Genomic DNA, 25,746 nt, shown 5'->3' on the forward strand with positions numbered 1-25,746 from the left:
TTCTCCGTGTCTGGAGATCTTTCCAAAGAGCCTGGATGTGGCACTGAGTGCCATGGGCTGGAACCACGGGGGGAGTGGATCAAGGGTTGGATCTCTGAGGTCCCTTCCAACCCAGCCAGTTCTATCATTCTATGACTCTATGTCCTGGGTGACTTCTGGGCATCAGACGTGGTGGCCCAGCCCACCTGCCCTGAGCCAGCTCTGTGGAGCAGGGAGAGATCCCAAAGGGTTCAGGCTGAGCAAGCAGCATCTCTGGACACAGCCAAAAGCAGAGATGAAGCCCTTTGAGATTTCTGGTCCAAACCCACGTGTTTCCAGTCTTACAAGGAAGTTTTTTGTACTGTTCTCCACTGGCACAACATGTGAGATGCCTCCTCAGTGGGAAGGCTCCCTCCTGGGAAGTGGCAGTCCCCAGCTGTGTCTTGAGAGCCAGATCATTTACCCTTTACTGTAAGAATACCCAAACCCTTCCTCCCTCTCTAAGCCACGTTTCTCTCCCTTCCTCCCCTCTGTAGCTGTTGCTCTCAGGCTCATCCTGACCTCCCTCCAGCCAGGCTTCATTTGCACACACCATCCCTGCAGCTGTATTTACCAACAATTTGCAAATGCAGGGTGTTCAATATTAGCATGCCAGCTGCTTCCCAGGGCCCAATTAAAATTGACTGTACAAATTCAAACCCAGCTAAAAAAAAAAATTAAAAAAAAAAAATTCACTATTTAAGACTTCCAGCTTTCACTGCTGGAAGATTAACAGGCTCTGGGGTCACTGGGTGGCTTGTCCTGACAGAACAGGCCAGATAAAATGAGATAATAACAGGGGGTTATTTCACAGCCAGCAAACAGTTACAATAGCTGGGGACACAGGGGTGTTGGCACCAGCCACACAGAGCTGGGGACATGGTTACACCGTGTGTACAGTGAGGGGCAGGAGACGTGAGCTGAATCCCTGAGGCCACTGGGATGGGCTTTGGAAAGAGAAAAACCCAATAAAGAACACCAATTTCCACCCTGAGCCATTAAATACTCCGTGCTGGGAAAGAAATAATAATAATAGTAATAATAATAATAATAACAACAACAACAACAACCCATCCAGCTATTAGAAGTTTGTTGTTCTTAATGGGGGTCTAATGAGGATACCAATTTCCCAGGGCTGGATGGAAGGACAGAAAAAGCCCAAGATGATTTAACCAACCTCCCATGGGGTGGTTATGTACCAGCCTGCACAGGCCATTGGGTTTAACTCCCAACCCAGTAGGCAATTGGCTGCTTTCATTTTGCCAAGAGCTAAAAGTACATTTTCTGAAGCAAAAATTCTCTGGGCCACTCGTTTCTCCTGAGGAAACATCCTGAGCAAGGCTGGCTCCATGCCCCTCTGTATCACCCTGGTCAGGAGGGGAGATCCTTCCCCTGGGTCATCTCCCAACATCTGGCAGAGAAGGAGAAGCTTGAAGGGAAAAAAGAAATGGCTTCTGCAAGGATAAAGAGGTGGGGACCAGGTCTGGGCTCTCCCTTGCTCTTATTTCACCCAGGAACCCACACATCTCTTGCAAAATAATCCCAGGGAACCAAAAATAATCCCTTCCAGGAAGCCTCAGCCTGGGAGATCAATCCTCCTGCTTTCCTTTCCTTCTGCAACTCAAAAGAAGACCCAAACCCCTCAGAGACAGCGGGGGGGGGGTGATCTCCTACCCAGGGCAGAGAATCTCCCAAAGGTGAGGTTTGGCTCCTATCAATCCCCTGCAGGCACTGCCTGACCATCTCAGCAGCCATGAAATAGCTGAGTCATAAAATACTAACAAAGAAATTAAAAAAAAAAACAAAAGCAGGGGAGGGGAGTTGGGGGGGAAGGGAATTGAGGGAAAAAAAAAAAAAAAAAAAGAAAACCCCAGAGCAGGGTCTGTAATGGAAACACTAAGTGACTCCAGCTGGAACATCTGTTGGATGTGATTTCCGTTCCAGCAGCCACATCAAAGTCAGCCTCCTGTGAGTTATGCACCGAACATCACAAGTGGGATTAAAATCATGTTTAATAGTTTGATATGCCATAAACTATTTATACTGCCAGGCCCGGTGGCTCTCTGGGCGCGCCGGGACGGGGAGGAGCAGGGTTATTGCTTATCCAAAGCCATTTGCTCCAAGCCTCTCAGCACACATCAGCACTTGTTCATTTTTACACCTTTTTTTTTTTGTTTTTTTTTTTTCTCACGGCAAGAAGGTGTTCAAGTGCATCTGGATTTTTTGCAGGAGGTGGAAGAAGGAGGCAGCAAGTGGAGCAGGGTTGGAGCACGTTTCTCCTTGGAGCATCCCAGTATTTTGTTCCCTTTTGTGATCTGTGGGAAAGCCCAGAGGCATTTTCCAGCTCCTTGTTCCTCCTCATCTGACCCCAAAAGGCTGCTTTTGGGTTCAGGGTGGAGGTTTGGAAGGGCTTGTCTGGGGGTCTGGAGAGACAGGTCCCTGAGCATGGTACCTGCAGCCCATGGAGCTGAGCCCCAGGCCCCAGCACTCATTTTCCAGGTGCTGATGGAGAACAGGGGGAGCTGAGGGGTTTGCTCATCTCCCTCACAGCTGGTGGGGAGGGATGCTGGTCCCCCAGTCTCAGCATGCTCCAGGGGTACCTGGTTCATGAAAATCCTGGAGTTATTTTGGTTGGAAAAGACCTTTAAGACCACCAAGTCTGGCAAGGCCACCATGTCCCTCAGCATCACATCCCCAGGGCTTTGACACCCTCTCAGGGATGGGGACTCCAGCTCTGCCCTGGGAAGCCTGGGACAGAGCCTGACAACCCTTTCAGGGAAGAAATTGTTCCCAATATCCAACCTAAACATAGCAGCATTTGCATGCACACTGTCCCCCCAGCTGCCTGTGGGCTGGCTCTATCTGATTCCATCATTCAAATTAATTACAAGAAGCCAGGCAGGAATTATAATTGTAAGTGAGTGGAACTACATCCTGATGAGTTACAATTTGTCTCTTTTTTTTTTTCCTCTCTCTCTCTTTTTTTTTTTCTTAATTTCCTCTAACATACCCCAAAACATCCTCACACCCCCGACCCCCACGCTGTTAGAAAACCCCAGTCCCATTTGTGAGAAGATCAAAGACTTTTAATTCATTGCCTTGGCGCGTTTTTTTTTTTGTTTTTTTTTTTGGTCCCTTTTTTAATCTGTTGGGGTTTTGTTGGGTTTTTTGTGTTGTTGGTTTTTTTTCTAGTTTGAGTGCAGGAGGGAGCCAGGCTCATTTTAATACAAAGAGGCTCCTCAGCAAATGGCAAGCACAGCTCCTAACCCATCAAACAATGGGGAGGCTCCTAAAAGAGAAACATGATTCATATTTAACAAAAGCAGGTGATGAGCTGTTGTTGGCTAACAATAGGCAAGTCTCACCCTGCCTGCAAATGAATTAGGAGCCCACTGGATAGCTCTGGGCTCTTACTTTGGGGGGAACTCATTTGTATTCCCAACTGCACCCCTCTTTATTGTCATTCCCACTGCACATTTTCAGCTGAGATTAGGGGAAATTGAAAATACCTGTAATTTGTCCCCTCATCAGCATTTCCCTGTGGAGGAGGAGGTGAGTGCCTTGGCTCCCAACAAAGGCTCTGCCTGGGTAAATATCAGGAGTCAGGGACCCAGAGGAGAAGGAGAAGAGGAGGAGGAGGAGGAGGAGGAGAATGAGGAGGATGAGAAGGATGAGGAGGATGGGGAGGAGGAGGAGGAGGAGGATGAGGATGAGGAGAATGAGGAGGATGAGGATGATGATGAGGAGGAGGCCCCATGCTGTTGTTCTCCAAGGTCACTGCCCAGGCCACCTCCAAGGCTCCATCCCCAACCTTGCTGCAAAATGATCTCAGCCCACGCCATGCCTGGCAGGGAGAGGTTGGAATAAGATTATTCCCTTCATTATTCCCATTATTCCCATTACCTGGAGTCCTGCCTTTGCCCACCACAGCTCCTCACAGCCAGGAGGTTTCACCCATTTGCAAAATGACAGCAGAAGAGGTGGCAGCCAAGATGCTCTCATATCCCAGGGCCAGCCCATACAAAGGCTCTGAGCAGTTCCCAGGGATCCAGGACTTCCCAGCAGAGCCCTGACTGTTGTGTCAGGATGGAGGAACCTGGGGCAGGGAGGAACTGGCAGGGAAGCTTCCAACTCTATGGAGGATGCTGACATTCCTGGAGCTTGCATGGGATTCAGGGCTCCTCAGCATCCGACCAGCAAATGGAGCATCCCAGGTGTAGGTTGGGAGGGGCCTTCAGGATCACCAAGTTCACCCAGCACTGCCAAGTCCACCACCAAACCATGTCCCCAAGCCCCTGACCCATGTCTCTAAGGGACTAAATCAGGTCCCTCAGGGCACCTCCAACCCTGCTATCTCAGACTCCCATTCCCAGGGCAGGAAGACCCATTAGCTGGACCCAGGAGCTGGGCTCAGCTCCTCTCCACCACCTCAGAGCAGTCTCCAGGGGCACAACTGGTTTATCAGGCACTCAGAAAACCTCTCCATGAGGCCATTTCTTTCTGCTTTTCCCCTTACATCAGGTCCCATCCTGAAAACCAAAACCTGCAGGGGTTAACACCCCCTCTCAGACACCATGAAAATTTAAAACAACTCTGGAGCTTCATATTCCTCATCTAAACGTGGGAGCCTTTCCTCTTCTCCCTTGTTTTAATCATTCTCCTCTAAATTTTGTTTGCCACCAAAGCATTTAGCTGCTTATCAGGTAAGAAGGAGAAGTGAAGCCCAGCACCAGTTGGCAGAACAGAGGCTGGGGACACCAAGAGGGACTTGGCAGGGCTGATCAGGCTGATGGAAGAGCAGAAATGCCACTTTCAAGTTAGCCCAGAGACAAAAGATCATCATTACCCAGCAGGATATGAAATGGGAGCTTTTCCAAGTGGAGGAGTTGATTTCCTGGAAGGGGAATCAGAGCTATGGTCAAGTGAAATGTTCCATGGGGGGGATGTGCAGTGGCTCCTGTTCTGTCTGATCTCCTGACACCCTCCCAGAGCACCCTGCTGACACCCACCTGCCTTGCAGAACCCTAAATGTTCATGTTGAGAAGCCTCAGGGCTTTTTCTGTGTTTTCTTACCACCCAATTTTGCTTTTTCAGACCCAGAAGGCTGTCAGGCAGCAGGCCAGGGGATGCAGGGCCCTGCTTTTGAGGTGCTCATCACTTTGTGTCTCTCTCTCCTTGCAGACCCACCCCTGGTGAACTTGTCCGTGGAGCCACAGCCTGTCCTGGAGGATAACACTGTGAAATTCCACTGCTCTGCCAAGGCCAACCCAGCTGTCACCCAGTACAGGTGAGGTGACCCAGCAGCACCACTCAGCTCCCTCTGTCCCCTCCTCACTGCTCCAAGTCCTTTCATCCAGGTGACCCAGGAGTGGCTCTGCCCATGGTTCCTTGTGGCCATCCCAGGTGGCTTGGTGGCCACTGAAGCTCATGCTCTTGGTCTCTGCTGTCCTCTGCTGCCATGACCTGGTCCTCTCCCCATCATCCCCATTCCCCCATCTCCCTGGCACTGCTCCTGCCTGGCTGATGCTGTTATACATCCCTTGCCTCTCTGCCAGCCCTTAGGGGATGGTTTGCTGCATGCAGCTGGTCCTGGGGCAGCTCCATTGGTGCCTTGGAGTGGTGAGGAGGCTTGGCACCGAGCTGGCAGAGCCATCTGTTTGGGGACATCGTGGGCAAAGTGTGCTGAATGGAAAGGCTGTCCTGGGAAAATTCCTTTTTATTCAAGTTTTTTGGGCTCACTCTTTTACAGATTGGGCAATTCAGCTCCTTCACCCTCTCCATGTAACCCTCAAGCTCTGTGTAACCCTTACCCCCCCCCCCCCATGGGATCTCCAACCCTTGCTCCAAGTGAGCAGGAGCAGAACAGGAGCAGTTGGGGGGCTCAGTTGGGCACTGGTGAGGCCACCAAAGGGGGAGAAGTTGCATCAGTGGGGATGGGCAGGTGCCTGGGGCTCCCTCCTTGCACCCCTGCACCAAGGCAGCCCCAGTCCTCTCAGGATCACAAGTCACCAAGGTATGGCAGGGACTGATGAGCAGGTGGCTGAAACCCACTCATTTTTCCCTGTGTTTCACCCAGTTGGTCCCAGTGCCTGCAGAAGGGGAGCAGAAGGCTCTGCACCCAGCCCTGGGCTCTTGGAGGTGGGGATGGAGGCAGCTGGAACTAGGGAACATCACTTCTCTCCAAGAGTTCTCAGTCTAAGCTGATAAAAATAGGGGTATGGAAAGCAGGTTGGGTTGTCAGCATCCTTTGGGAGAGGAGAAGGAGAAGGAGAAGGAGAAGGAGAAGGAGAAGGAGAAGGAGAAGGAGAAGGAGAAGGAGAAGGAGAAGGAGAAGGAGAAGGAGAAGGAGAAAGAAGGAGAAGGAGAAGGAGAAGGAGAAGGAGAAGGAGAAGGAGAAGGAGAAGGAGAAGGAGAAGGAGAAGGAGAAGGAGAAGGAGAAGGAGAAGGAGAAGGAGAAGGAGAAAGAGAAAGAGAAAAGAGAAAGAGAAAGAGAAAAGAGAAAGAGAAAAGAGAAAGAGAAAAGAGAAAGAGAAAAGAGAAAGAGAAAAGAGAAAAGAGAAAGAGAAAGAGAAAGAGAAAGAGAAAGAGAAAGAGAAAGAGAAAGAGAAAGAGAAAGAAGGGAGAAGGGAGAAGGGAGAAGGGAGAAGGGAGAAGGGAGAAGGGAGAAGGGAGAAGGGAGAAGGGGAAAGAGAAGGAGAGGAGCTCCAGCTTATGGTGAGGAAACCTCATTCCTGAGCCAGCACAGGAACATTTCCCAGCAGGAAGGTTCCCCCATCCATCACTCAGCACTCCTGCCTCCAGGCCCTGTGATCAGTTCTGTTCCTGCACCAGCCTTGGTTGGCAATCTTGGAAAAGGCCCCTCCAGGGACAGGTTTCCATGACCTGCCTCCCACAGCTTCATTACTGCAATGGAGTGTGCTGGTAGGGATGGTTCCCTCTGGCTGGGTATCTGTGATCAGCACAACAAAGCAGTAATTGCCTTCCCAGGTACACAGCAGAGTTATTAATTTGAGAAGTCAATTAATGTCAAACACACAAATAGCCCTGGTTTCATGTTTACAGTTTGGAGGAGAATGAAGGAGGTGGCAATCTGGGCCCAAGACAATGAGGTTCTAATCTGACCCAGGTGGCTGGGATTGATTCTGGTGCAGCTGACAGCAAAACCACCACCTTTGGTCAAGGCACCAGGTGGTGGCAGGAGCCAGGCACAATTTCTGCTCCAAAGTCATCAGGCCTGATCCTTTCACATCACCCCTGAACCCACCCAGGGCTGATCAGAGGATCCACCGTGAAGGTTCCCATCTGGGTTTGCTCCTTCCTCCCTTTGGCTGCATGGCCAGGGTGATGCTTTGCTGCCCCAACCACCACACTCCTCCTGTCTTTGGTGCCACCTCATTGCACAGGGGTTTTGCTGTCCCCCGTAGTTGCAAATGCCACCCCCAGGCCATGGTCTTGTGTCTTGTCACCTGCATGGGACATCCAAGCCAGGGAATAAATGGCCAAAGAGGGATGGGGGGTAATGGGGCATGGAAAATCCCAGGGCTGAGATACCTGGAGGTGTGAAAAGGCAGATCATGAGCTCAGTGTCATCCCTGGGGCCACTCGGGACCCCCTCACTGCTGAAAATTTACTTATTCTGCCTTTAAAAACAAACAGTGGAGAGAAAGTGTGATATTGTTTTTCTCCCCAGGGAGAGAACCACTTTAGAGCATCTCCTGTGGCTTCCCTCAGCCTCAGATCCTGGACTTGAGCCCACATTTCTTTTTAATACCTCCCAATGTGTTTGTCAGTAAACAGCTCTGACCACAAAGGAAGAATGTCTAAACAACATAAATCCAATTTTCTGGGCATAAATCCACAGACAGCTCAGCAGGGCCAGCCCTGCTTCCAGTCCACCAGCAAGGTGTCACCTTGCTGCGATTTGCAAGGGGTGAGAGAAGTTTTGCATTGGATTTTTCTGCCTAAGAAAAAGCAAAGGAGGTGAAGCACCTCACCCACAGCATCCGTGAAGTCTGCACAGATCCCTCACACTCTTCACTGGGGCTTTGGGAAGGGAAAGGGGTAAGGAAAAAAAAAAAAAAAAAGCAAAATTTAAGGCAGTTTCCCAGGAGACAAAAAAAAAAAAATCTCCTTTTCTCCCCTCCAAACCCTCTGCAGAGAACATTGCTTTGATGAACTCAAGGCAGCTGCTTTTTCCTGAAGAGGTTTTAGTCCTGTTTCCTTCCATGATCCATCACACACGGGTGGGTTCTTAATGCACAGAAAACCCAGTTAGAAAGGAGCCCTTGGAGCCATCCCACTCCTGCTCTGCCTCTTCTCTTCTGGGGGGTGGGAGCTTTGTTAATGACATTTCTGTCAGCATTGACAGGTTGCCATGAAATATTTGGCCTCAGTTGCATTTTCTAACAGAATAAAAGCCAGAACCCCTTCTGCCTTCCAATTCCCTGGTGTCTCCTGGTGTTGGGGGGTGATGCAGGCAGGGCTGGGGTGTCCTTGGCTGGGGACACGGCTCCTCTGCTCTGTTTTTAGCTGAGGACACCCTGATGCTGCAGTCCCAGTCCTCCCCCTTTGCTAGCAGCTGTGGCTGCTTTAGGAGAAGCATCTTATCCCCAGGGGGTTATCTTCACCCATGCTGCCACCTGGGCTGCCAGTCCCATGGGGACAGGGGACAGGCTGGTGTCACCAAAAGCACCTTGTGGGTACAGAAGTGTCACAGGGGGGTTTGGCACAGGGGTGAAGCTGGCAGGAGGGTTTTTGTCACTGAGCAAGCTTTGCAGACACATCCTATGGAGCCTGTAGGGTCTTACACCACGCCTGGCATCACATTCCCTCCATGGCTTCACATCCCTGGTGGATGCTTCCCCATCTGCTTTAGTGCCATGGACATCAGGCTGAAAGAACAAAAAGCATCCCAGGGAGGGGACTCCTGGTTTGCAGAGATCCCAGGGAGGGGACTCCTCATTTACAGACATCCCAGGGAGGGGACTCCTGGTTTGCAGGCACACAGCCACAGTGCCAGGTTGGAGCAGAGGTGGCAGCCAGCACATGTGCAGGGAAATTGCACCCCCTGGCTTCCCCCCAGCAACCCCTCACCTCCCAGTGGATGATCCTGGGCAGGGGAATTTGGGAACTGAATGACTTGCTTTTGCTGGGAGCCAACGGGCAAGAAGAGGGGAAGGAGGAGAAAGTAATTAGCTGTCAGTGTTGTTCTGCCACCTGCGAGGTTGGGGAAATTAATGGGAAGCAGCAGAATCCAGGGCTACGTGAAGGGACTCCCAACCAACCCCCTTTTTGCTCACTTCAGATCTCTCTATTTGCCAATTTTTTCGGGGCTTTTGATGTCTGTTTTGTGTCTGTGGGGTGTTTTTTGTTTGGTTGTTTGTTTTTTCATTTGGTTGGTTGGGTTGGTTTTTTTTTGCTGTTCTTATTTGTTACTGGTGGTAAGGAAGGGAATCTTTAAAGTAGCAGAAGAAAATGGGCAAGTTTAATATTTCAAGAGGCAGAGTCCCTCAGCCTCTGGGGCTGCTCTGGGGGTGATTATTTCTGCAGAGTGCTGGGGGTTTGGTGCAGGCAGAGCACCCAGCCATGGCTCACCCTGACACTGAGCTCTCACCCCAGGGCTGGCAGAGCAAACGATGCTATCTCTGTGGTCACAGGGGACACACACGTCTTGAGCCACCCTCTGGCATTGGGCACAGATCTGGGGGACTGCTCTGCTTCCAAAACAAGAGTGGGGCTGACAGACAGACAGACAGGTGAAGGGGGAAAGAGAAAGCTGTCCCTGGCTGCTGCAAGGCATTTGGGAATAAAGACCACAGCTCCTCATAACTGTGTGGGCCACAAGATCCAGAAGCAGAGGTCAGGATCACACTCACAAACTGAGTTGAGTTGAAGGGACCTTAAAGATCATCCAGACCCATCCCTGCCATGGTCAGGGACCCCTCCCCCAGCCAAGGGGGCTCCAAGCCCCATCCAACCTTCAACACTGCCAGGGATGGGGCAGCCACAGCTTCTGGGGGCAACCAGGGGCTCAGCACCCTCACACCTAAGAATTTCTTCCCAAAGTCCAACCTAAATCTCCCTTCTTCCACTTTTTTGGTGCTTTCTCCTCCTCCTCCTCCCATGGCCAAGGCTGCTGCTTGCCCAGGATGCTGCTTGGCCCCACGCTGTCCCTTGGCAGGGCTGTCACCTCCTCCTCTGCCTCCCACAGCCCAACTCAGACAGGGGAAGGGGCCCAGAGGCATTTCACAGCAGCAACAGCATAAATCTAATTTATGGACATAGCAAAATGCAGCTGAAGCAGGAGCTGGGATGAATGCAAAGCACACAGAGGTCTCAAGTTATCGGCACTGGAACATTTTTCCTGCCTATCTGTTTTCCTGCCTGGGTTTGTCTTTGTAGCTTCCTCACAGACAACTGGACCTTTGCTCTGAAGTGAAAATGAAAAGCTGGGGAAAAAAAAAAAATATCAGGAAATTAATTCTTCAGATCTCTTTCGTGAGGCATCAGCCCCATCTGCCAGCTCCCTCTGACGGGGAGAGAAGCTGGGCTGGGTGGCAGGCAGAAAGGCAAAGGCAAGCTTTAAAAAAAAATAAAATCAATTCAAATAAAAGGCACAGAAAGCTCTGGGGAGGGAGGCTGGGCTCCCAGGGGGTCCTGTGGAGGAACACAACTCCTGGTGAGACCAGGAGAAGAGGCTGGAGGATCTTCCAGTGGCTCACAGAGGGATGAGGAGCGGGAGATTTGTTTTCCCACTCCCTGGTTTGTTGGGAATAAGTGGATGGGAGATGCTGGGAGCAGCTCCAAGAAGTTAGGAGGGAGTGTGGAGGCTGGAAAGGGAAAAAAAAAAGGGGGGGGGGGGGATGTAGGTAAGGAAAGCTCTTTGTACTCCTGAGCACCATTCCTGATTAATGATTAAAGATCCCAAATGAAACCCAGGATGAAGCAACCACCCCGAGCCACAGTGCTAGGGGGAACCTCTCCAGTAAAGGGGTTCAGGAGGGCTCCCCAGAATCCAGGGTGCAGCATGGTGGTGATCACCCCCATCCCTTCCAGGAGCATCAGTGTCCCACCAGGCAGGAGCTGGCATCCTCAGGAGGCTTTGGAGGTTCCCAGCACTGGGGTGAAGCTGTCCCCACAGCATGATTTGCACCCACATCTTTGCAAGGACCTCCCAAGCTGCTTTCCAACACCCAAAGGACTCAGAGAGATCCCAGGGTTGTGTTTTCCCAGCTGCAGTGGTCCCATCTCCTGGGAAGGTGATTGGGAAGGAGTCTCCGTGGCTCCTCTGGTTTGCCAGGCAAGGTGGCAGCTTCTCCAGCTTCATTTAGCAGTCTTTAATCTGAATTATTCCAAACCACACTTGCCACTTCCTTCATGCATTCCCACAGGATGATGGGCTGATTTCACAGAATGAAAAGCCTTAAGCAAATCTTGTCACAGAAGAAAATTGATTTTTCAAAACTGACTTTTACAAGATTACTGGCGGGTTGGTTTTTTTTTTTTCCTTCTCCCCCTCATCTTTCTTCTGTGTCGTTCCCTTCCAGTCTCATAAGGTGGCTTCAGATCTAAATGAGAGATGCTGTGACTAAATTGAAAATGTAAAAAGGGGGAGAAGCAGGGGAAAGGACACCCAGCACTCAGCTCCTCCTCTCCTGCTGCCCCTGATGGATATGGCAGCGAGTGCTTGGACTTGTGAGGCAGCTGAGATGCCTCCTTCTCCTGCTCCTGTAACCTCCACATGATGTCAGGAATGAGTTTTTGGATGGGTTATGGGTACATCCCACAGGGAAGATCCCCTGAGGAGTGTTCCTTGCTGATCCCAAGCTGGATCACAGGGGTTTTTTCCTTTCTCTCCTTCAGTCCCTCTGTTTTATTTTTTCTTTACTGCCACTTGATTCGGAGAGATCTCAATGTTTAGTTAAAAAAAAAAAAAAGGAAAAAAGAAAATTAAAAAAAAAAAAAAAAGCCTTGAAGTCATCTCAAACAGCTTAAAATATGCCAAGCTTTTGTGTTCCTGCAATATAAATAATGAATCCTCTTACAGCTCCTGAGCTGGGAAAGGAGTTGATTTAAGAGGCCTTCAAGCTCTCTTTGAGGTTTTTCTGCTTTCATGCCAGAGGGTGGGGAACAGAGCCAGGGATGAGCAAAGTGTGGGTGATGAGGCAGGGCCTGCAAGAAGAACCTGGGACAAGGGTTTCAGCCACCTCCTGAGTCCCTCTTTGCTCCTTCAGGGCAGTTTTCAGGGGGCAGGGGGGGTTTAAATGGAGGATGAAACTGATGGCATCTCCTGTCTTTATCTTCTCACTCCCTGAAAGGAGGCTGGGCTGAGGTGCTGGTTGGTCACTTCTTCCAAGGAACAAGTGTTGGGACAACAAGTGTCAAGAAATGGCCTCGAGTTGTACCAGGGGAGGTTTGGGTTGGATATTAGGAACAATTTTCTCAGCAAAAGGGTTGTCAGGGATTTCCAAGCTGTGCAGGTGTGGTGCTGAGGGCTCTGGCAGTGCTGGGTTAAGGGTTGGACGTGGTGCCCTTAAAGCTCTTTTCCAACCAAAAGGCTCCTGTGATTCTGTACTGCCAAGGACTCTGCTCAGATGAACCAGGGGGGCTTCAGTGGTTGATTTGAGTAATTCCTCAATTCCTTGAAAATGTCTGTGTTTAAAATGTGTCCCATTCATCCCTCCCATGCACGTGGCTGGTCTTGGGCACAGCCCCACCATAGGAAGGCTGCTGAAGTTGTCCTGTTGTCTTTGTTGGGTTGGAGAGAGCACCCAGCCTAGCAAAACCCATCCCAGATAGGCCTGAAAGGAATCCTAACCTCATCCAGTGTCAGATCATGGAGTCAGTCTGGTAAATGCAGATCCTGAAGTTACCCTTGGACTCGTGTTCCTGTGCAGACCCCGTGGAAGCTGTTGGCAAACACAAAAGCAGAGGCAGAAGACAAGGAGCTGGCTCAGCTTTGGGAGAACTTTTGTCTGTAAAGCACCAAGCGATGCTCATTGCTCTGCTCTGCTATCCAAGTGTGTAATTAAGGACTTAACAGGTTTTGCTTCTGGAGAGGCTTTTTGTTTGTTTGTTTGTTCTTATCACCCTGTAGTTTGATCTTTTTCTCACCAAAATGAAGAGCAGCTGGGACAGGCTGTGCCGGTGATGCAGCTTTGATTGGGTCATCTGGGAAGGAGAAACCTTCTCACCTTGGTTTCCCCATGGGGTGTTCCTGCCCATCCCTGCTCTCAAGAGACCTCAACTCCTCTTCAGATCCCAGTAGCCCCTTCTTGATTTTTTCCACTCTTGGGACCTCCTGATGATGATGAGGAGGAGGAGGTCCGAAGAGCAGCACGTCCCTTAAAGCTCAGGGTTTGATGAGCAATCAGGCTCATCACCAGCTTCCTGGCTGCCTAAGCAGAGATGAGATGGGAAATCAGGCCCGAGGTTCCTCCTGCTCAGCAAGGTGTTATTATTCTCATCAAAACCCCAGAGTGTTTAAAAACAATCAAACTCCGATGAGCGGCAACCGGCGTAGGGCAGCAATCAGACACCAAACATGTCCCTGTCTGGGATTCTTGGAAATTTGGAAAAAGATTGCAATCTTTCTCACTGTTTATTTGTTTCTGAAGAAAAAACAGAAGAAAAAAAAAAAAACAAAACGTGGGGAAAAAAATAAAATAAGAAGCAGGCAGGGGGAGCAGGCAAGTTGGCAGCTCCAGGGTGCAGCATCTCCACCATTAGGAGCTTGGGTATGGTGGCTACTCTGGGATTTGTTGTCCCAACTCCAAAACCATCAACAAGGATGCTGAGAGCTGTGCTCAGGGCTCTGCCCTCCTGAACATCATAAAACCCCAAGCTGGAAGAGCCAGCTTTGTGATTTAGAGGACACAGAGCTTGCCCAGGGCTGGCTGATCTCAGAATCATAGAATCATGGAGGGGCTTGGGTTGGAAGGGACCTTGGAGATCAGCTCCTCCAGCACCTCCTCACCACCCTCCTGCTGAAGAACTTCTCTGAAGAGTCTGAGCCTCTTCTCCTTCAGTTTCAATCCAAGTCCCCTGGTCCTATCCTCGGACACTCTTATGGAAAGTCCCTCTGCAGCCTTCCTGTGGGTTCCCTTCAGCTCTAAGGTCCCCCTGGAGTCTCCTCTTCTCCAGGCTGAACAACCCCACCTCCCTCAGCCTCCTCTCATAGCAGAGGTTCTCTAGCCCCTGGATCATCTTTGTGGCCTCCTCTGGACCCATTCCAACAGAGAGCCTGATAAATGAACCAACAACTGATAAATGAACCCACTGATAAATGAAGCCACTGCTTTGGAAGGGAGGGAGGACAAGAGATGTGTGGCTGAGGAACCCTGTGAGCCCCACACATCTTCATTAGGCAGGGAGCAGGCAGGAGAAGAGGAACAACCCCATAGATCACCTTGATGGAAATTTACTTTTATTAAAGGAATAATCTGTGCCATGCATCACTCCAGAGCCGTGCAGGGGGTGATGTGACACCACCCAGGCTCTGTTACTCACTCAGTCATTGCTCACCTTGGACCCCTGAGGGATGCCAGCACATCACCCATGGGACACCATGGAAAAGGTCCCTGAGCTCCCGTGGGATCTGGGGCAGCAGGAGGATGTGGTGCTGGATGCCACCACACGTGGGGACAGCTCCTGCCTGGGGACACGAGGGGGACTGCCACGTCCTGGCACAAGGAAAGGAAGGGGCTGCTGGCAATAAAGCAACACAACCCATTCTCAGAGCAACTGGGAGCAGTTAACAGCCCTTCCCAGGAAGGAAATGTTAATTAATTCATCCCCTGAGCTGCACTTTTATTTGAGACACTTTGTGGGTGTTCACAGGACTTTTATTAAGCAATTAAAATGCGTCCAAGGAAATATTTATCTATTTGAAAGTCATTCTTTGTAAACACGATTTGGATGGTGAGCAACTGCTTCATTTGGTGTTGTTAATTAAAAGTGACCTGACACTGCACTTCCCTGGGTCACACACCGTGGGAGCAGCCAAATCCATTGGTGCAAGGAGTGCCCAGGCTGCTACAAAACCTCCTTAGCAAGGGCCCAGGGAGCTGGTGAGATCACTGGGATGCTGAGAGCTGTCCTTACAGCCTCAGGCTGGCTTGAGAAGGGGACCAGCAGCAAAAAAAACCACCAAGTGGTGAAGTCATATGAGGAGAGACTAAAGGAGGTCTGTTTACATAGGCTGGAAAGAGCCTGGATGTTGTGTTTTCAACCCATAAATACCTCTAAGGTAACAACAGAAATGAAAGCAGCTTTCCAGGGTGGTGGGACGAGGAGCACTGGCTGGGAGCCAGGCTGAGGTAATAAAAATGGTTTGAGCCATTAGGAAGAAATTATGAAGAAGCCCAGTGGTGGATGGGGCTGCTGGAGTGAACCTCACGTCTTCTCAGATCCATTTTATTCCCACTCTGTTTTATAAGTAATTGCTGAAAGGTTAAGGGGTGCACAAGACGTGTTCTGGGCTTGTTAAGCACACGAGGACCTTGCCTCCTGGCTGTCCACGGGAGCATCACAGGAAGGTTATCAGCTGGTGTTATTAAAAACCAATCTGACATTCTCAGAGATCTATACTGCATGTTCAGCAGCATCGATTCAGCAGTGTTAAACCTTGGAAAACTGGTGCCAGAACCTTGATCTCTGCTGAAGCATGAAAATTGGCTGCTTGGGACATGGCTCCATGCTCAGGAAATCTGGTTGTGTGGAAGTGATCGATTTGGAATGAATCCATGAAGCACCAGCTCACAGCTGGTTGGTGGGGGGGCTTTTCCCAATCAGACAGCTCTTGGAATCCTTGCCCTCTGTTTTCCTCACTGTTGGAACATCCCGGAGGATCTCAGCTGGAGGCTTCCCACCTCTAGATGCTTCTCCGTGTTTTCCATACCCTGGTGCCTTCTGTGTGTCTGCTGGGAGGAGGTTCTGCAAACCTGGACATGGCCAGGGAGCTCACAGATCCCTTTTATCCTCATCTTGAAACCTCCTTCTTGTCCTTTACAGCTCAGGGAATGTGGTTTTGTACAAAAGAACCAGGAAAATGCCAGGTGAAGAGAAGCTGGGTTCTCCCACAGGTTTAGTGCCCCATCCCATTGATCACTGCAAGGAAATGTCTTCTTGTGCCTCCTTTGAGCAGCAGGAAAAGTCCCTTCAGGGCTGGAAATCTGCTCATGGCTGGGAGCCTCCATGGGGACAAAGTTGTAGAGGAGCTTAATGGAGCAGGAACACCTCTGACAAAAAGCACAGGCTGTTTCCACAAGCACCAGCTGAGGTTTCCCTGTCCCTGGAGATTTCTAACTTCCCTACTGGTCTCCTTCCATCCAGCATGGCTGAGGGGGGGCTTTTTGACTAGAAGGAAATGAGGATGTGTCCCTTCTCCACTCCACACCCTGTGTAAAGCTTCAACATCAGAGCTTGGGCAGATCCTTCTGGCCCTTTTCCACTGCAGCCCAGGGGAGAGGAGCAACTCCAAGGGACAAGGTGATGGTGTCCACCATGGGCAGCATCATTCCTGTGGCAGATCCCATCAACCAACCTCTCCTGAGCCCCTTGACTTGGGGGGCAGGTCCCATCATTGACCACTCAGACCTTCAGAGCAGCACCTGGGAGGTGTCTCTGGGGCTGGTTTTGCCATCTGAGGAACCTTCCCCATTAACACACAAATAATCTCCTGATTAATTATTGAAGGGGGAGTCTGGGCAGGAGGGGAGGGCAGAGCAGCTGAAGTGACCAGACAGCAGCATGAAAAGGTGCAAAGATAAATAAGGAGAGTGCTGAGCAGTGCCTACAAATCAGTCCCATCTGTACCTCTGAGCTCTTTCCAAACCTCAGATGTCCTCAGATGGTGGGTGCAGCCTCACAGGTCGGGTGTCCTCCTTCAGTGAGGTTCCTTTTAGCAGGTGCCAGGGGAATTTGCTCCAGCAGCACTCTCAGAGCATTTCTCCTTCTGCTTCCTCTCACTCCAGCCCCACGGAGGCTACAGCCCCTCTGGACCTGGTCACTACAGCTCCAGTTTGGGGCTTCAGGATCTGGCATTAGAGCAAGGAGAACCCATAGCAGGGTAGTGGGGACAAGCAGGAGAACCATGGGGGGACCATGGGCAGATGCTGTTTGCCTGGAAGGGAACAGGAGCCCCCAAAACCACCCCACTGAGCCATGGTTGTTCCCTCTGGAGCCTGATGGGACAGTTCCAACCCAACCAATCCAGAGTACACGAAGGGGCAGAGGTTCCTCAGGGAAATCCCTTTCCCTCTAATGCAGCTCTCAGTTGGTTTGGGAGGATTATTATTCTTTTTTTCTTTTTTTCCCCACATTGCCTGAGCCTTCTTTCCCTTCCCCCAGAGCTGGAGATTGTTGCTGCCTGACAGCTTCTCCTCTCTTTCCCATCCACTCTGGAGTGGCAGGATGCCAGATGGTGCCCCATTAGGTCACATTTTGCTCATTGTTTGGCAAACAGTGGCTTAATTCAAGTGCTGAGTTGACAGCTTGCTCTCCAAGACAATTTGCAAGTTTCCGTGTTGCAAATGCCAGCCTGGCTTTTCAAGGCAATGTTATTCCAGCTGCCTGCAAGGGATGAAGTTCCCTTGGACTGGAAAAAAAAAACCCAAAACTTTAAGGAAGAAAAGGGTCAAAGTAAAGAGAAGCTGCAAAGGCTTCTTCGTGGGGTTGATGTGGAAGGAGCAGCAGGGTTGTGTCAGGCAAAGGGCTGCTCCTGGCACTGTGGATGGAGATTCTCCATGTCCTGTTCCTCCTTTCATGAAGGTCTCACCACAGTCCCAAGATTTTTTTTCCAGGGAAAGAGGAAAACAGCAATTTTGGATTCTTTTGGAAAGGTTTCAGTAGGGATACACATGCACATCTCGGGTGTCACCTCCCAAACCCGAGGTGGACAATGCTGAGGACAAAAGAAGGGCATCAGAAGACCCCCCTTGTCCTCCTATGGTGAGCAAGCGAGTCACCACCATCACACCCACCAGTGGTGACCCAGGACAGCACCATGAACCTGCTCTTTCTTCTCCAACAGGTGGGCAAAAAAAGGCCAGGTTATAAAGGAAGCATCTGGTGACTTCTATGAAACCATTGTGGACCACACCTTCTTCTCTGAGCCCGTCTCCTGCGAGGTCACCAACGCCCTGGGCAGCACAAACATCAGCAGGACCGTGGATGTCTACTGTAAGTGACCTCCCAGCTTGGGTCTGGCTTGCCAGGGCTTAGCAGGGCCAGCAGAGCTGCTCCAGATTAATGAGAAGAGGACATGGCTTGATCTGACATGCCCAGGGTACCCAGGTCTTGGTGGGCTCTCTCCTAACTCCAGCTTTGTGAATGCTGTGGTGGGACCTGTGGTTTCCTCCTGCTCCTTACAGCTCCTGGAGGTGATCCCTGGGGAATTGGTCACCCTGGGGTCACAGCAGGCACCTGCTCCAGGTGATGATGGACCCACAGGTCCATCCACTGCTTCCTCTGACATGGGGTGAGCTCTTGGGTCTGAGGGTTTCTGGTTGACCCAGCCCAGCACTGAGAGTAACTCGGGTCCCCTCTGTGCAGTTGGGCCCAGGATGGCCACAGAACCTCAGTCCCTCCTCGTTGACCTGGGCTCTGATGCCATCTTCAACTGTGCCTGGACTGGGAACCCATCTCTCACCATCGTCTGGATGAAGAGAGGCTCAGGAGTGGTAAGAATCCCTTCCAGGGGGGTGGGAATGGCACAGTCAAGCCACGAGGTGCTGCAGGATGCTCCTCATGGACCAAACCCACAGTTCCTGGCTGGGAGCTCCTGGTTGGACACATGTTGGACCCACAAGAGTCCTCCAAAGGCTGGGCACAAGGTCCCATGGCAGAGCAGCAGCTCCCAGGTCTGCACTGAGTGTCCCCAGTTAGTCCAGAGAAGGTCATTAAGCAGAAAAACCTTCCTCAGCTTTGTGACAATTTGGATGAAATCCCATGTGAATTCAGGAGGCATTTGGATGGCAGGTGAGAAGGTCGGGCTTGGGATCCTCTTTGGGAAAAGCAAAGGGCAAAGCAAACTCCTAAAAACCAGTGCCAGGGCTGTCCAGCCCTGCCCACTGAGCCCTGGCAGAGCCACCTCCCAGATGTGGCCCTGCAGATGTCCCCATGGCTCTTTTTTTTTAAGGCCTGAGTTGCTGGTGTATTTTATCCAAACCATCACGACCTGGGCACAGGTTATCTCCTAGGAAGCAATGGCAGAGCTGCTGTCCCATGTCAGCCAAGGAACCCCAGTGGGTCAATAATCCCTGGGTGCTTCCCCATCACCATTACAGACAACACTCTCACCCTGCTGGCTGCTATTTCATTTTCTCCAAGCTGCTGGAGTGTCCCATGGCACCTCCTTTCCCCCAGCTTCCCCAGAACAAAGCAAATCAGAGACCAAAGAGGCCAAGCCAGCACCTCCATGGATATCTGTGCAATCACTGCCAAACCCAATGGGTTGGGAAGGGACCTGAAACCCTGCCCTGTGCTAGGTTAGGGGTAAAACCCCCATCATCCATGTCCAAACACCTCTCAGGAGCACTAAATCCCACAGGCATCATCTGTGGGTTCAGGAGGTGCTGGAAGGAAGGAAAGGTGATGGTTTGACCTCAGTCTGCCAAGTCCCAGGGGAGAGGAATGAGATTGATGGGGAGGAATTAACCCCCAGGAAACACATTGCTTGGAAAGCTGCTGTTTGCTTTAAACCTGGTTTTTGGGTTGTTTTTTTTTCCTGATCCCACCAGTGCCAGGATTCTGCTGACAGCTTCAGACACATCTCTCTGCTTCAGCAATTTTCAAGGCTTAATAAAGCTACTAATTGCCAGGGCAGGAGGGCAGCATGGCTGAGAACCACCTTGCAGCACATCTCTAAGGAGGGCTTGCCAAAACCAGCTGAGATATCCCTGAATAATCCAGACCTGGTTCCCAGGGGAGAGGCAGGGGTTGGTGTCTCACTCACCACTTCTGGACTGGAAATTCCCTGAGTCAATTCTCCCTTGGCTCTGGAACTTCTCATAAAATGGATGTTTGGAAAAACTGAACTGAATAGGTGCAGGGCTTGGATTTCCCCCCTCTCCCCACAAAACCAGGTGGTTTCTGGATTTCTTCAGTAGATTTAGGTTAATGTTTGGGTTCAGTGATCCTAAAGGTTCCAACCAGAACATTTCCCTGGTTCTGTGCTTCTTTTAACAGCAGCGATGCCATTTCCACATCCCCTCAGATTTTGCCCCCACCCCTCTTCATCTTCTCTGGCTTGTCCCGGGGCTGGTATCTCACCCTTCTTGTCCTCCTTCACCTGGACCCCCCTGAAAGCAACCTCCCCTCCTCTTTTCCAGGTTCTGAGCAATGAGAACAAGCTGACCCTCAAGTCCGTCCGCCAGGAAGACGCCGGGAAATACGTGTGCAGGGCGGTGGTGCCGCGGGTGGGCGCGGGGGAGCGGGAGGTGACCCTCACCGTGAACGGTACCTCCTGCTTCCTTCCCATCCTGTCCTCATCCCTCTTGCTCTGACACTTGGCTTTGCCTGTTTATCCCCTCGGGTAGCTGCTTCCAGAGCAAATCCCAGCACAGGTGGAGCAGGGAGGGTCCGGTCCTGCCCCGCGGGCACCAGGAGGGAATTGGGTTTCGCGTTCGTCCGCCTGGAGATGTGGGGTGAAAGTAAAGGGGGAAAAAACCCCAAAACCCAACATTATCTAAGAGCTGCTTGGTTCCTTATTATCAGCAGGGGTTTATTGGGTAATCAGGAGCTGGTGTCTTTAATAGATTTATCTTGCAAGGACAGAGAGGGGGAGCTGAAGCTGAGCCCAGGAGCGTGATCGCCCTCGGGGAGCCCCAGGTGAAGGTTCCTGCAGGGCCACACAGCTCCCCAACCATCCCTCAGCTGGAGCTGGGAAGCCCTCCAGAATTTCCTTGGTGACCCCGAAAATAAATTTCATCCGGGAATATGGGAAGAGCCAAGGTGGGATGAAGGTGAATCCAGTGGTGTCTCTCACCTGCCCAACAACCCCCCAGGCTCCAGCCCTCACTGCCCCTCACCCAGAGAAGAAAATAAAGCAGGGAAGCAGCCTGGGAGTTGATCTGAAAGGCAGGGAATGCTGGAATGGGAAGTCAAGGGCAAGGCAGCAGGGGACAGAAAACCAACCACCCCCTTGACTTCCAGGAGTCTGCTCGGCGCCCGCAGGCTCCTGCTGGGGTTAAATTACAACTAAAGGAGCTGGCAGAAAGCAAAGAGACAAATTAGCTGGAACAAAGAGCCGGCTCCTTTCCTGACACCTGCCAGGCACACAGCCACCTCCAAAGCTCTCAGCAGGCTCAGGGGCTTTGGGAACACAGGTGGCAGGGGGAAGATGCTTCCTTCTCTCCAGAGCTTTTCACCTTGCAGAAGATGGGGGGGTAAAAAAAGAGGCTCCTCCCTCAGCTTTGAGCATCTGCCGGGGTTCAGGGCAGGCCCAAGGTGACAACACTGGGACACACCGACACGGGAGTTGGCCCTTCCCAAGGGAAAACCCCACAGCTCTGGGTGGAGATGACCCTCCAAGCTTCAGAGCAGGTCCAGCATCCACCTGATCCGTCCTGCAGCTGCAGCAGCTCCCTGGCTCTAGGAGCATGGCACAGCATGGCTAATCCAGCTAATGAATTCTCCTGGTTTTTTGGGTTTTTTTGTTCTTCCTGCTGCAATTTGAGAGGGAAGTCGAAAGCTTCCGATTTTCAAGTGATTTTAAATCAAGTGATTTTAAATCAAGTGATAACAATTGTCTTGGCACCACCTGGTGCCTCTCTCCTTGGGCTGGGATTCATCACAGTTAAAATTAGATGTTCACAAATGCTTGTTCAGAGCTGGCTGCGTAGGGTGCTGATCCAGCCCATCCACTCCTGAAGTAGTCAGGATGCTGGGAGGGATCCTCCTGCCCTCCACACCAGCCAGGACTGCTGGAGCATGAGGCCACCATCCTGGGAGGAAGCAGATAGGATTCAGAGGCTGGGTAATGGGCAAGGAGGATCATGCAAATGAGCAGCATTTGGCAGGGCCAGAGCAGCAAAGGCGAGCAGGAAGCCTCAGAAATCAGCAGCACTTGGATTTACAGCCCCTGCCAAAGCTTCTTGATGTTCCTCACTGCACAGAAACCTGGTGAAAGGTCCCATCCCAGGAGGAGAAGCACCCCAAATCACCCCACAACCAGACTGCCCGTGGCAGGGTCTGTGTGTGCTGGGCAGGGGCTGCAGAACTGGCCCTGCCCAACTTGTTCTGCAGTGAAGGTTTGGTAGAAGGGCTGGAGAACCCCAGGTGGTTCCTTCAGGCTTTGACTTGCCTGGAATTCCCCCCAGCCAAGCCTGACAGAGGGCTGGAACACAGGACCTGCAGGAGAACATCAGGGAGTCCCTCTGGAGGGCATCTCCAAGTGCTGTGGATGGAGACCTTGGGATGGATCCCCCAGGGATGCTGCAGGAAGCAAGGAGTTAACCCCAGCCCATGTTTTCAACCCTGGGAGGACCTGGGAGGAAAGGTGCAGGCTGGAGAAGCTGAGACCCCCTTTTTCTGCCTCCAAGGCTCCCGAGTCAGCAAGTTGCCTTCTCTTTTGGACCAGACAAATAAATTGGCACCAGCAAGCTAAAAATAACCCACCACCAAGAGCTCCATCATTTACATCCATAGCAGCATTGTTTGAAGCCTTTTTCCTGCCTTGGGCTGGCTCCCATCTCACACCCAACACTGAGCTGGAGCTCTGCAGCTTTCAGGAGAAGCCCAAGCCCAGTGGAGAATCCAAACATCAGTTCCAAATGTGAAGAAGCTGCAACTTTCCCTTCTCAAGCTGGTGCATTCAGCCTCTCATGGCTCAGGAAGAGCCTTTCCCAGTCAGGACTGGGCTCGTTCAGCATCTGAATGGTGCAGGAGAGCCCAGCTGATGGGATCCCAAGGATTTTTCCAGCAGAAATGTCTGCACCACCTGGGGCAGGCTGGTTGCAGGGCACGGTGATGACTTCCAGGTAGCAACTGCACCATCTCCTTCTCCCCTGGGAAGCAATTAGTGGAATGGTGGAAATTAGTGGAAATCCGGGAGAGGGCAGAAGAGGAACACCAGGTGAGCTGAGCTCTCCCTTGGCTTCTGGAGCAAAAACCCTTCTCAGAGGCTCAGGTTCATGCTCTCAGCTTCTCAGGGTCACCAAGGAGATGTCACCTGGTGCAACCACCAGGGATGTGGGAAGAGGGATGGGGAGGCCCTGGTGCTTTGCTGGGATGGGAAATCAGCCCCTTGGAGCCAGCAAGTCCTCTCCTCTCTCCTGCAGGGCCACCCATCATCTCCAGCACCCAGACCCAGCACGCCCTCCATGGGCAGAAGGGGCAGATCAAATGCTTCATCCGCAGCACCCCCCCACCAGACAGAATTGTGAGTGGCATCTGGGGCTTTAAGGTGCCTTTAGGGGGGTGGGTTGGGGGGGTGGACCTGCCCCAGGTTGACTCCTCTCCTCCTCCTTGGTAGGCTTGGTCCTGGAAGGAGAACGTCCTGGAGTCGGGGACCTCCGGCCGGTACACAGTGGAGACGGTGAGCACGGATGAAGGTGTCATCTCCACCCTGACCATCAGCAACATTGTCCGGGCTGATTTCCAAACCATTTACAACTGCACTGCCTGGAACAGCTTCGGCTCTGACACGGAGATCATCCGGCTCAAAGAGCAAGGTGGGCATCACCCGGGGGCTGTGGGGCAGGGGGGGATGAGCACCTGGAAGAGTGGGGAGATGCTGGGAGAGAGAGGCAGGAGATGCTCAGAGAAGCTCTTGGGATGTCAAAGAGGAAAGCAGGAAGGGGAGGTAATCCTGGGGTCAGGAGGTGGGACAAGCCCTGCAAAGCTGGGTATTGCCCCACTTTGCCTGTCCTGCTCCAGCTGGAGTACACGGGCTGGTCCTGCACCCCTTGGCACCACCACAGCCTGTGGGATCATTTATTGCCTTAGAGGACCAGGAGCAGCTGCTCCTACCCAACCCCATGGCTCTGGGACTGAGTGGAAGGAAGGCTTTTGGGCTGGGGGCAGCTTTTCACCCAGGCCACCAGCCACCAACCCAGTGTTTTGTAGGGCTGGGTTTACCCTTGAAGGCACCTGGAGGCCCTGCCAAGGGGTGGCCAGGGGATTTCCACTCCTGGGGGACCTCGCTAGCAAGGGAGGGAGATGGCATTTGTGAGGAATGCTTGGAGGGATTCCAGTTCCCTTGGATTTTTATTAAATGCCAGGGCAGGCAGGTGGATTGTTCTCATTAAGCCATGATTTATAGGCAAGGCTGCCATCCAGATTAAATCAGAGCTTAAATGAACCCCTTAAAAAAAAATTAGCCTTGGGCTTTTTCCAACCCAAACAGAGCCAGTGGTTTCTCCAGGTCACCTGCCAGTCAACAGGAGCACCCAGGTTGCCCGAGTCCACAGCCAGCTCCCAGCATCCCTGCCAGGAGATGCAGAAGGGACATCCCTGCCCTGGGCAGGGGACACACTGTAGGGTGGCAGGGGACAATCCCCTTCATGGGGACATCCCTGTGCTCGGAGCTGAGTGCTCAGGAAGGTTGGAAGGGGGAGCTTTGGGCTGCTGCAAGGCTGTGGACACTTGCTTTATTTTCAAACAGGTACGGAAATGAAATCAGGAGCTGGTATTCAAGCAGGTATGGAAATCCTGAGCTGACGGTGAATGGAATTGTCCCCACACACACCCTGTGGGGTTGGGGACCCCGCGTCCTCCTCCTGGCAGCTTTTGGGCAGGGCAGGGCAGGCAGGGGGGTAGAGAAACTGCAGGGCAGGGAGTGAGGAGCTGGAGTGGTCTCTGCAAACCAGCTCTGTCCCCAGCCCCCCCAGAGGGGGTGAAATCTCACAGACACCTTTTGAAGGGCTGTTAGGGGGGGAAATAAAGGAGTTTCCAGGGTTCCTGGCAGACATCAGGTGTTGTCTCAGCACCCTGGGCTGGTGCAGCCAGGGTGAGGCTGAGTGGGTGCTTTGGGCAGGTGTTGCCCCTGGGCCTTCCTCATCCTCCCCCCCGGGAGGTCCCAGGGGAGCCCTTACCCAGCAAACTGCTCTTCAGCTCCACCTTGTCCTCCAGATGCAGTTAACCAGCCCAGCTCCTGGGCCCTCCCTCTGTCCCTTTGCAGTCCCCTGGTTTTCTGCAGCTCATCCCCTGCATGGTTTTCCATCATCTTCATCACCATCACTGCTTGTTTCTCACTGAAAGCTCAGAGTCCTCCCAGAGACCTCATTCCTCACCAGAGACCTCTCTCCTCACCCTTTCCTCCCATTTTCTCCTGGGAGACCCCAAAAATCCCACCAGGTCCCACCAGGAGGCTGAAGGGTGACACAAAGTGGCTTTGTGACCCCACTCTCCCAGCTGCGATTAGACCAAGATTTTAGAAACCCTTTGCTGACCACACAGATGCTGGTGGCAGTACAATTCCCTCCCAGTCCCACCAGTAAGGACTGGTACCCCTTTGGAAGGCTGAAAGGCCCAGGCAGGGGCTGTCATCTCAAGTCCAGGATGAAATCCGTGGTTAACACCAGCTCCACACCAGCAGACAGTGAGAACTGGGTTTGTTCTCACCTTTACCACTTCCCATCTAGGAGGGAAGCAGACCACCTCCCTGCATCTTTTTTTTTTTTTCCTAAATTGATCCCACCCATCAGCAAGGCAGGGGCACAAAGGAGAAAACACACTGGAGGTGGCCAGGGGAGCTGTCAGGACCCTCACCCAGCCACCCCAGAGGGG

General features: G+C 51.9%; 1 protein-coding gene across 1 annotated transcript in view; it reads left to right on the top strand.

Annotated features, from left to right (window-relative positions):
- The window catches only part of KIRREL3 (kirre like nephrin family adhesion molecule 3), a 270,602-nt gene that overhangs the window by 237,494 nt on the left and 7,362 nt on the right, over positions 1 to 25,746 (top strand). The window contains 7 exon segments of the mRNA XM_030464796.1: positions 5,200 to 5,305; positions 18,050 to 18,198; positions 18,571 to 18,698; positions 20,349 to 20,475; positions 23,298 to 23,398; positions 23,492 to 23,690; positions 24,623 to 24,658. Coding sequence (XP_030320656.1) covers positions 5,200 to 5,305; positions 18,050 to 18,198; positions 18,571 to 18,698; positions 20,349 to 20,475; positions 23,298 to 23,398; positions 23,492 to 23,690; positions 24,623 to 24,658 — 846 coding nt within the window.

Source organism: Calypte anna, chromosome 24 (genome assembly GCF_003957555.1).
Source record: "Calypte anna isolate BGI_N300 chromosome 24, bCalAnn1_v1.p, whole genome shotgun sequence".
In the NCBI taxonomy this organism is placed as follows: Eukaryota; Metazoa; Chordata; class Aves; order Apodiformes; family Trochilidae; genus Calypte; species Calypte anna.